The 11,370-nt window shown below is 48.5% G+C and overlaps 1 protein-coding gene across 1 annotated transcript; it reads left to right on the top strand.

The window, feature by feature from the left end:
• The first annotated feature begins 2,340 nt into the window (after positions 1–2,340).
• On the top strand, positions 2,341–9,646 carry LOC120303704 (acrosin-like). The gene is made up of 5 exons (XM_039333402.1): positions 2,341–2,416; positions 4,997–5,194; positions 6,428–6,693; positions 7,794–7,939; positions 8,758–9,646. The coding sequence occupies exons 1-5, from the start codon at positions 2,343–2,345 to the stop codon at positions 9,532–9,534; spliced, it is 1,461 nt and encodes a 486-aa protein (XP_039189336.1). The 5' UTR covers positions 2,341–2,342; the 3' UTR covers positions 9,535–9,646.
• Positions 9,647–11,370: the final 1,724 nt, after the last annotated feature.

Genomic DNA, 11,370 nt, shown 5'->3' with positions numbered 1-11,370 from the left:
GATGATTAAAAAGGTCGTGAGAAGTGCTGAGAATCCTTTTTTTTTCCTGGTAAATCTGAGGACCACTGACTATTTGTGTGGCCCAGTTATGAATAGGCCATGGCCCGGTATTGGCCCATGGGCCAGAGGTTGTGGACCCCTGTGCTAGAGGACGGTGAGAATAGCATCTGCTTGCCAAATAGCCCTCTAGGGAATCTAAGCCTGGATCCACATTTTTTTAAATTTTATTTATTATTAAATTTATTGGCCGCTCACCTTACCACAGAATTTACTGTGGGCTGCTTACACCATTAAAAAGATAAAACTATACCACACCTACAAACAATAAAAATACAATACTATAACAATATAAATGCTCAACTGCATATTGACCAGGCGCCTCTACTAAGGTCAGTTGGTGCTGCTGGGCCCTAGAAGTGGGAGAGGAACAGGACAATGGCTTCTAGGCTCACAAGGGGTCCTTCAGGAGCCCATGATGCTTTTCCAGAGGTGGACACCCTGCCTTGGCTTACCAATCCCTCTCTAGCTGCCTCTGATACCTTTCCTCAGATCGGAATCTTATTATTATGATACTAATAACTTCAGCAGCTCTTTCAGATTGTTCCCAGAAGAATGCTGTCTCTCCAGGAAGCAGAATTAACAGAATAACTGAGTTGGAAGGGACCTTGGAGGTCTTCTAGTCCAACCCCTACCCAAGCAGGAGACCCTACACCAGGGGTCTTCAAACTTGGCCACTTTAAGATTTGTGGACTTCAGCTCCCAGGGCTGGCTGAGGAATTCTGGGAGCTGAAGTCCACAAATCTTAAATGGCCAAGTTTGAAGACCCCTGCCCTACCCCATTCTGGACAAATGTCTGTCCAGTCTCTTCTTCAAAAGCTTCCAGTGATGGAGCACCCACAAACTTCTGGAGGCAGGCTGTTCCACTGGCTAATTGTTCTCACTGTCAGAAAATTTCTCCTTAGTTCCAGGTTGCTTCAAAGCTGAAGCATGAGGTGCCTCTGCCAACAGAGGCTCTTCCGCTGACCCTGGTTCAGAAGTGGCCCTGGCTGGCCTGCCAACAGATGCCAACCCAGGCACCCTCTGTCAGGAAGCTGAGCCTGGCATCGCATCAGCCGGTGCCTCTGGAAGAAACAGACGGATTCAGTGTGGGAGAAAGAATAAATCCACCCCTTCCAGAGACCTTGGATTACGACTCACACCTGGCTGTCCTGGCAGGGGATGATGGGAATTGCAATAGGGCAGGAGCAGACAGCCCCAGACCTCTGTGTCAATTCTGCAGCCCCCTTGAGGGAGATGCTGATGGAAGCCGTCAAAGGGATGCATCAGAAGGGCAGGAAATTGATTTTTATAGATACAAACATCTGATACAAAAGAATATTTGTAATTCAGGGTTGAACTGTGGGGTCCTTGCTGCTCCCTGAGCTGGTTCTTTCCTTGCAGACCTTTCATGAGCCAGTTAGGGAACATCATCGGTGCTTAGAAGATTTGAGCATGCGCCCTGATGGTGTTATCTAGTTTGGCCATGAAATGTTTGCAAGAAATTAACCAAATCAGAATGTACCAAGGATGCATAGTTCTCCTCCTCCTCCTCCTCCTCCTCCTCCTCCTCCTCCTCCTCCTCCTCCTCCTCCTCCTCCTCCTCCTCCTCCTCCTCCTCCTCCCTTCTAGGTTGTCTAGTTGGGTCACGAAACCTACAAAAACCCCCAAAAAAACAGCCAAGCTCAGAGAGCACCAAGGACCCTACAGTCCTCCTCCTCTTCTTCCTCTTCCTCCTCCTCTTCCTCCTCCTCTTCTTCCTCTTCCTCCTCCTCCTCCTCCTCCTCCTCCTCCTCCCTTCTAGGTTGTCTAGTTGGGTCACGAAACCTGCAAAAAACCCCAAAAAAGCAGCCAAGCTCGGAGAGCACCAAGGACCCTACAGTCCTCCTCCTCTTCTTCCTCTTCCTCCTCCTCTTCTTCTTCCTCTTCCTCCTCCTCCTCCTCCTCCTCCTCCTCCTCCTCCTCCTCCTCCTCCTCCTCCTCCTCCTCCTAGGTTGTCTAATTGGGTCACGAAACCTGCAAAAAAAAAAACCCAGCCAAGCTCGGAGAGCACCAAGTGCAAACAATTGACTGCTTCCCAGGCCTTTCTCTTCCGCCTTGCCTGGGCGGGTGGAGAAGCCCAGCTGAGGTTCTCCCAGGCCCTTGGCTGTAGCTCTGGCCTCCCAGAGCCCTCCTGCCCAGCCTGGAAGGCCTCCATTCAGCCGGCTGGACTCCCACATTCCACCGAGAATGCTGACCACTGCAATTTCTCTGCCTGATGTCACACAGCACGCATTCTATGATGTCAAGCGCGAGAGAGCTGGAGGATGAGGAGGCTGCTCCTCTGCCTTCTGGCCCTCATCACAATCTGGACGGTGCACGGCCAGGAGGACAACTGCAAGTAGGTGGGGGAAAGCTGAGCAGGGCGGGGTTTGTGGCTGTCCCCGTCCGGCCCCCTCTCTGTGCAGAGGAAGAGGGCTGGCCGGCAACTCCACAGGTCACAAGGCAGAAGCTCTGCCAGCTTGGGCACCCATGGCAGGCAGGTTCCTCAGCGACCATCAGTCAGTCAAGAAAACGCCCAATCAGGGCACAAAATTTGTGGTGGGGGGCGGGGCTATGAGGGGCAAGCTCCCCAGCATGGGCTGTGGAATAAGACCAAGACGCAGGAGTAGGCAATCTTGGCTCTTTTATGAATGGTGGACTTCAACTCCCAGAATTCCTGAGCCAGCCATGCTGAGGGGAAGGGAGAGGTTTCCAAGCTGAGCCATGTTGGATCAGGAATTCTGGGAGTTGAAGTCCACAAGTCATGAGGGGGCCATAGTTCCCCCATGCTGGCTCAGGAATTCTGGGAGTTGAAATCCGCAAGTCATGAGGGGGCCATAGTCCCCCCATGCTGGCTCAGGAATTCTGGGAGCTGAAGTCCACGAGTCATAAAGCAGCCTAGGCCTAGGCCAGAGGTAGGCAACCTTGGCTCTTTTATGACTGGTGGACTTCAACTCCCAGAATTTCTGGAGCCAGCGTAGCTCAGCTTGGAAACCTCTCCCTTTCCCCTCAGCGTGGCTGGCTCAGGAATTCTGGGAGTTGAAGTCCACCAGTCATAAAAGAGCCAAGGTTGCCTACCCCTGGTCTAGGAGGCTCACCACTTAAAACAGGAGGACTTAGGACAGGGATAGGCAACCTTGGCTCTTTTATGACTCGTGGACTTCAATTCCCAGAATTCCTGAGCCAGCCATGCTGAGGGGAAAGGGAGAGGTTTCTAAGCTGAGCCATGGCGGCTCAGGAATTCTGGGAGTTGAAGTCCACCAGTCATAAAAGAGCCCAGGTTGCCTATCCCGGCTCTAGGGTCTCCTGCTTGAGCATGGGGGGTTGGACTAGAAGACCTCCAAGGTCCCTTCCAACTCTGTTATTACAACGACATTGAGAAAGAGGGCTAGCTCCTTGATTTGAAGGGAGCAGCAACGTGTCTTGCTACAAGAAAAGGCACAGAACACACAGAACACACATACACCAATACAACACAGACACAGCGTTTAGGAAGAAGTTAAATCCCCCAACCAACCGGTGCATTGCACTCTTCTGCCACCTAGAGGTAGCTTTTCAGAAGTGCGCCATCTGCAGGGCAATCATCACTTCTTCATCTCCACTTCTGTCACCCCCTTCGCTCTCCAAACTACACAGTTGTTGCCAACGATGAGGGTTCTTCACACCATGACATCATTCAAAAAGCCACTGAGACTTTTTCACTCTGCGGAACACTAATTTTCACAGTGCTGCCGAATGTCTGTGTGTATTTGTCCACGTAGCAGGGCTGCGGAACTATTAATTACCCTTCCTATTATCTTCCTGCCCCCTCTTATTGGTATTGCGACGATGATGATGATGATCATTATTCTGTCGCTTTGCATGTACATTTGGAGCTTCTGCACCAGAGACAAAGTTCTGGCAAAATAATGGCCAAAATTGTGGTTATATGACCGTTGTTAGTTGCAAAGTCGTGTCCGACTCATCGTGACCCCATGGACAACGTTCCTCCAGGTCTTCCTGTCCTCTACCATCTTCTGGAGTCCCTTTAAGCTCCTGCCTCCTGCTTCAGGGACTCCATCCAGCCACCTCATCCTCTGTCATCCCGTTCTTCTCTTGCCCTCCATCTTTCCCAGCATCAGACTCTTCTCCAGTGAGTCCTTCCTTCTCATTAGGTGGCCAAAGTATTTGAGTTTCAACTTCAGAATCTGGCCTTCTAAAGAGCAGTCGGGGTTGATCTCTTCTAGGATTGACCGGTTGGATCGCCTTGCAGTCCAGGGGACTCGCAGGAGTCTTCTCCAGCACCATAGTTCAAAGGCCTCCATTCTTTGGTGCTCAGCCTTTCTTATGGTCCAGCACAAATAACTATAAATGCAGATGGTTGCCAAATACCCCAAATGCAGTCACCAACTGTTCATGGGAGTCCCAGAGGTGCTTTTTCAAAAGGCAATTGGACTTTGTTTTTCCCTGAAGACGTTTCGCTTCTCATCCAGGAAGCTTCTTCAGTTCTGAACGGCGGAGGATGGAAAGATTTTGATCCCTTGCAGTCATCTGGTCATTGGTACTCCCTCCGAGAGTCATTGAAGTCACTCGGAGCCTTTTCTGTGCCCTCAGGGTCACCTGAGTCGTGCAAATGGGTGTGGAGCCTTCTTGGAGCTGCTGAAAGGGCTGTGCTGGAGACAGGAGACGGGTGGTGTCGTGTCTCTCCCTCTCTGTTGAGAGGGCTGTTCAGTCTTAACTTAGATGGCCTTTGTGACCCCTCTTTCAAACCAGGGTTGTCCTAAGGGCGCCTTTGTGACATCTGTTCATGGGAGGGGAACGGCCATTGGAACTTATGAAACTGGGTGGTAAGTAGCTCTGGAGAGGTCCAAGCGGTCACTAAGCACCTGTTCGTAAATTGAGGATTATCTGTAGAGGCTGCCAGAAGACTCCAAGTTTTCCTTGCTCTTGCCGTTTCTAGAGGGCTCTGCGGCCGGCGCCCCTTGGCACCTGGCCACTCCCTCCCCATTGTGGGAGGCATCGACACTCTGCCAGGGACCTGGCCCTGGATGGTCAGCATCCGGACCCCGTTCAAGTCCGGCTACCAACACACCTGCGGAGGGTCGCTCATTGGCGCCAGGTGGATCCTCACGGCAGCCCACTGCTTCAAGGACACCAGGTGAGTGAAAGCAGGTGAGGGTGGGGGGCAGGTGCGCAGCTCAGGTGGCATGTGGGAAGAGCTACCTGTTATCTATCTATCTATCTATCTATCTATCTATCTGTCTGTCTGTCTGTCTGTCTGTCTGTCTGTCTGTCTGTCTGTCTATCTTTCTATCTCTTTCTATCTGTCTATCTATCTATCTATCTATCTGTCTGTCTGTCTGTCTGTCTGTCTGTCTTTCTATCTCTTTCTATCTGTCTATCTATCTATCTATCTATCTATCTATCTATCTATCTATCTATCTATCTAATTTGCTGATGCTTTATCTAAATGTATTTGCATATCAATGACTGCCTGACTTCTGCAGGTGTCGTTGGCTAAATAAATAAATGTGAAGCTTTAATTAATTACTTCATTTCAGCTGCCATCTTGACCACACCCCGTAGATACTCCTGATTATGCAATAAGATGCATTTCAGATTGATTTCTGTTCCAGTTTGGGGCTTAGAAAGGCCTTGGGGACTGGTCAAGGGGAGGGAGCAGACCCTTGTGGGTTCTACTGCCTCTCTATGGCTTTGGTGTCTTTGAGCACAGGGTCTGTCCGGTCCAAGTGACCAGATCCACATGGGAAAGTTTCAAATTGTCTACTTTATTCTCTTCTGCCTGTAGTACAAGAAACTCCCCAGACTGCTCTCTTTCTCTTGGAAACAAACAGATAAGGCTCTGTGGAAACTAAATCCTAGTCTCTTGCAGCTGCGCAGTGACTCAAGGCTAGATCCCCACTTGATACCTCTTCCTTGCTGGCTGGGAATTCACCAACAGCATCTTTCCTCATAGCCACATAACAACAGAATAACAGAGTTGGACGGGACCTTCAAGGTCTTCTAGTCCAACCCCCTGCTCAAGCAGGAGACCTTATGCCATTCTGGAAAGATGGCTGTCCAGTCTCTTCTTGAAGACCTCCAGTGTTGGAGCATCCACAACCTCTGAGTCAAGGTGTTCCACTGATTAATTGTTCTCTTGGGAAATTTCTCCTTAGTTCTAGGTTGGTTTTCTCCTTGATTTCTCCTTGATCTCCAGCCACAGGTTGGGGGCACATTATTTTGAGGCTACTCAAAGATGCCCACTCTTCCTCTACTCTGAGGGTTCTCTTGGGACAGCTTCCTGTTTTCTCTGATTTACGGTGATGTAGACAATACAGTAGTGGAGGGACAGGAATCCACAAAGCTTTCATGCTCTTCTCTGTCCCAGGCATCTGACCAATTGGGAACTGGTGCTTGGCACAAGCAAACTGTCTCACCCAGGTCCCGATGCAGAGGTCCGCTTCCCCAAGAGGGTGGTGCAGCATGAGAACTACCAACCTCGCCAGCAGATCAATGACATTGCCCTGGTGGAGTTGGATGACCCCGTCAAGTGCAGCGACTATATCCAGCCCGCCTGCTTGCCGGACAGCTCGGTGGACGTCTCCAGTATGGTCCATTGCTACATTGCCGGGTGGGGCTATACACGGGAGAAAGGTAAGTGTCTATCGGGCACAAACAACCAGACCTACATGTGTAGAGTTCAAACTGGCTACTTCATCGTTCTCTGCCTAGATTACAGGAATCTTCCCAGCTGTCACTCAGGAAAGACCAGATACGGCTGCAAACCATTCAAGGGAGGGTCAGAACTTGCTCCTTTGTTTTACGTAGCAGGTCCAGGCTAATTCCTCTCTTGAAGCCTCCGCTCACAGGGATGGGGGAGGAGGATAGAAGGCACTCTTGCAAATAATCAGTTGCCCCACAAAAATCAAAATTTGCAGTAGGAGGTTCAATGCAGGACTTGGAAGGACCTCTCCACGGAGAAGATAACCCAAGTCCCAGGCACCAGATCAAAGCCATATCCCTTTCTTACAACATAGCTTATGTGACATCAAGGGGCAGGGCTTCAATTGTGTAGTTGCAAACACCACCTTGCCCTTTCTGACTCCCCTACTCCCTGGAAGTCATGAACCTCAGGCCTCTTCTGAGGGCGTGAAGAGGGGGGCCAACTTATTTACCAAAGCAACAGAGGGATGGATAAGAAACAATGGATGGAAACTCATTGAGGAGAGAAGCAACCTGGAACTAAGGAGAAATTTCCTGACAGTGAGGACAATTAACCAGTGGAACCACTTGCCTCCAGAGGTTGTGAATGCTCCAACACTGGGAGTTTTTAAGAAGGGAGAGAGTGCTGATGATATTCCATGTTGGGTAATGAAATGTCTACAAGAAACCCACCAAGGACCCCACAGTCCTCCTCCCTCCCTCCCTTCTAGCAGTGATGATGTTCCCTAATTGGGTCATCTGCAAGAAAACCACCCAGCTCAGAGAGCACCAGAGACCCCACAGTCCCCCTCCTCCTCCTCTTCCTCTTCCTCCTGCTGCTCCTGCTCCTGCTCCTGTTCTCTGCAACCCCCACTCCCTTCTAACACTGATGACGTTTCCTAGTTGGGTCATGAAATGTCTTCAAGAAAACCACCCAGCTCAGAGAGCACCAGGCACCCCACAGTTCAGCCCTGCGCTACAAACACTGTATTCTTTTCTGTCAGCAAAGAAATGTGCACGGAAAAATTCAGCAACTCTCTTTTCATTTGCAGACAAGGCTCCATCAGATGTCTTGAAGGAGGCCAAGGTGGGCCTGGTACCCACAGAGAAATGCAACAGCAGCAACTGGTACTACGGAAGCATCTCCATCAGTAACCTGTGTGCCGGATTTGAAGGAGGAGGCATCGACACTTGCCAGGTGTGTGAGCAGGTTACACCCACACCCATGCTGGGCTGTTGTTCTGATTGATTGATTCTGAGCATTCATCTCAGACGTAGGTAATTTTGTTTTAATCCTTAGGAAAATGTTATAAAAAAAAATCCACATGTTTTATGAGTTAGTTGTTTTGTCTTGCCATCCAGTGTTATAACTGTTTGGGGTCTCTTACAAATAGTGCAAATAAATGTAGGGTTTTTTAATAAATAAATAAATAAATAAATAAAAATAACCTTACTGTTCAACTGTGGGCTACAAATATTCTCTTCCATCAGTATACAATATGGTTGTCAGGAGATTAATCCTGATTTATAGTCTACACCAGTGGTCTTTAAACTTGGCCCTCTGATGACTTGTGGACTTCAACTTGTGAACTTCAACTTGTGGACTTCAATTCCTCAACCTGGCTGAGGAATTCTGGAAGTTGAAGTGCACAGGTCATAAAAGGGCCAAATTTGAAGACCCCTGGTCTACACAAAGCCATATTGGTTGATTGGCCATGTACACAAGGCCAATCAACCAATGGAACCGCTTGCCTTCAGAAGTTGTGAGTGCTCCATCAATGGAGGCTTTCCAGAAAAGACTGGACAACCATTTATCTGAAATGCTATAGGGTCTCCTACTTGAGCAGGGGGTTGGGCTAGAAGACCTCCAAGGCCCCACCCAACTCTATTATTCTATGCTGTATGCTCTGTTGCATGTCCTGTCCATCAGCCAACACATCAGCAAGTTCATATCTTTGCTCCTCACTTCTCTTCTTGGTGGGTCCCTTCACGGGTCCTTCTTCCTTCCTACTCTAGGGTGACAGCGGAGGGCCTCTGATGTGTCGGGAAAACCGGACTGAACGCTACTGGATCGTGGGAGTGACCGCCTGGGGATTGGGCTGTGCCAGGGCCCAGAAGCCTGGGGTCTACACTTCTACCCAGAACTTCTACGACTGGATCCTAGGCTACACAAATGAAAAGACCACTCACGAGGTCACCCCTGGGCCACAGCTGCTCCCAGGGACAACATCACCGACCACGTCTAGTCCATCGGAACCTAAAGCAACAATGTCCACAGAAGAAACAAGCCCACCTCCACCCCAAGAAACGTCGAGGAAGCAAGAAATATCTTTGCAAACCCAGCCAACTTCCAAAACAGAGACGACATCCACGCAAAACCCAGAGCCACCATCCCTTCAACCACAATCCATCAAAACACTGAGAAATCCATGGCCTTACTTACAGACTGAGAATACAACCCGCTCTTTGATGACCACTTCAACCACCACCACCACGGAAGCCACCACAGAAGCCACCACGGAAGCCACCACAGAAGCCACCACTGAAGCCACCACCGAAGCCACCACCGAAGCCACCTCAGAAGCCACCACTGAAGCCACCACCGAAGCCACCACTGAAACCAGTACAACCACCACCACCCTCACCACGACCCAAGCTCCTCAGCCGCAAGTCCCACGTCCCAAGCGCAAGCGACCTTCCAAGACTATCACGCTGGGCTCCTACTATGGCTACAGTGGGAGTTCAAACTGGCCCAAGAATTGGCCTTTCAAGCGCCCACACTCTCAAACCTGATCCCAGACTCAACTGTTGCTGGTCAGTGACCCCCTTTGTTTGCTTAAGGAGTCCTCCCTTGTGCAGATAAAGTATTCTGTGCAATGGAGCTTCTCAAGCAACCCAATGAATATAACAGGTGATTAAAATACATATATCTGGAATAAATTTTTGTAAAAATAGACTAGACTCGCGTTGATTTTGCTTGTGCTGGTTGCAGCTGCTTTACCTCTTTCTGGTCCTAAACAGTTGGACAAAGATCACCGACAAGAAGTTTGGTGCTTGTGTCAAAATATATACAATGACAATGTCAAAGGAAGGCGTTGTCATAGGTGTATCCTGCAGGCCACCCAACCAAGCAGAAGAAATAGATGAACGTTTTGCTAACCAGTTAACAGATGTATGTAGGAAACATACCACAGTAGTAATGGGGGACTTTAATTATTCTGATATCAGCTGGGAGACAAACTCTGCAGCGAGCGGGAGAGGAAACAGGTTCCGTAGAAGACTAGCTGACAGTTTTGAAATCCAAAAGATGGAAGAGGGAATTAGAGGAAAAGCTATACTGGACCTAATTCTTACTAATAGAGATGAAATGATAAGGGGGGTTAATGCTGCAGGAAACTTGGGGGGGGAGTGACTACATCATACTGGAATTCAATATAATGCAAACACAGGCAATAGAAAATAATTCAACCAATGTCTTAAACTTCAAAAGAGCTGATTTTAACAAACTCAGAGAGAGTCTAAGAAAAATTCCATGAATGAAAATCTTAAAGAGGAAAACAATTCAAGAAACCTGAGAAATTCCGATTATAAAAGCCCATTCCACCACAATACCAGTGAAAAAGAAAAATAAGAAAACGAAGAAGAAATCAGCACGGTCTCTTACCCCAAAGTGAATTGCTGTTGGCCTGGAGGAAAGGTGGGCCATTTGAGCTAGCTGACAATTGGCCTGTACAAAATGGAAAACTCTCTGGACCCTAAGTTATGTTGAGAATCATATATATACATTTTCCTCCTGGAGCTATAACAGCCAGTTTCACTAGGGGTCAAGGTGATTGGACCAGCGGGAAATTTACATTCAAGATTTCAGGCAGAAGCCACTGGCTGACTTGGCCAGTCCCTCTTTCCCAACCCAACCCACCTCATAGCCCCTCAAATAGTGGAATACTGCTATCATGTCACCCCTGTTTCTTTTCTTTAGACTAGCCAAACCCAAGTCCCGCAGCCGTTCTTTGTATGTTTTGGTCTCCAGGCCTTTGATCATCTTAATTGCTCTTCTCTGAATTTTTTTTTCCAAACTCTCAAATCAAATCAAATTAAATCAACCTTTATTGTTAAGTACAACATGTGTACAGTGAGATTGGGTAAGCCTCCCTTCGTGCATCTGTTTTGTGATATGGTGACCAAAATTGGCTGCAATATTCCAGGTGTGGCCTCACTAGGGTTTTATAAAGCGGTACTAATACTTCACGTGATCTTGATTCTATGCCTCTGTTTATGCAACCCAGGACTGTAATAGCTTTTTTGGTTGCTGCGGTATGTGACTGGCTCATGTTTAAGGGATCATCCACTAGGACTCCAAGGTCCTCTCACAGTTACTTTTTTGAACCAGGTTTTGCTTAATCTGTATTTGTATCTTTGTTTTTTCCTGCCAGGTGTCAAAGCTTGCTTTTCTCCACATTGAATTTTATTTTGTTGGACAGGGCCTCTTGTTCAAGTCTGTGAAGACCTTTTTGAATCCTGAATTTGTCTTCTGGGGTGTTGGCTACTCCTGCCAGCTTAGTGTCGTCTGCAAATTTGATGAGTTCCCCTTCAATTATATCATCTAAGTCATTAATGAAGATATTGAAG

The sequence above is a fragment of the Crotalus tigris genome, unplaced genomic scaffold (assembly GCF_016545835.1).
Source record: "Crotalus tigris isolate CLP2741 ecotype Arizona unplaced genomic scaffold, ASM1654583v1 scf7180000024475.591531, whole genome shotgun sequence".
Classification (NCBI taxonomy): Eukaryota; Metazoa; Chordata; class Lepidosauria; order Squamata; family Viperidae; genus Crotalus; species Crotalus tigris.
The sequence above is the reverse complement of the archived record's forward strand: the minus strand, read 5'-3'. Positions and strand labels throughout refer to the sequence as shown.

Bases quoted from the DNA above. Each gene is read 5' to 3' on its own strand.
- LOC120303704 (XM_039333402.1), top strand. From the start codon at position 2,343: ATGAGGAGGCTGCTCCTCTGCCTTCTGGCCCTCATCACAATCTGGACG. The intron at 6,694-7,793 runs GTAAGTGTCTAT...TTTCATTTGCAG, and splicing joins GGGCTATACACGGGAGAAAG to ACAAGGCTCCATCAGATGTC. The intron at 7,940-8,757 runs GTGTGTGAGCAG...TTCCTACTCTAG, and splicing joins GAGGCATCGACACTTGCCAG to GGTGACAGCGGAGGGCCTCT.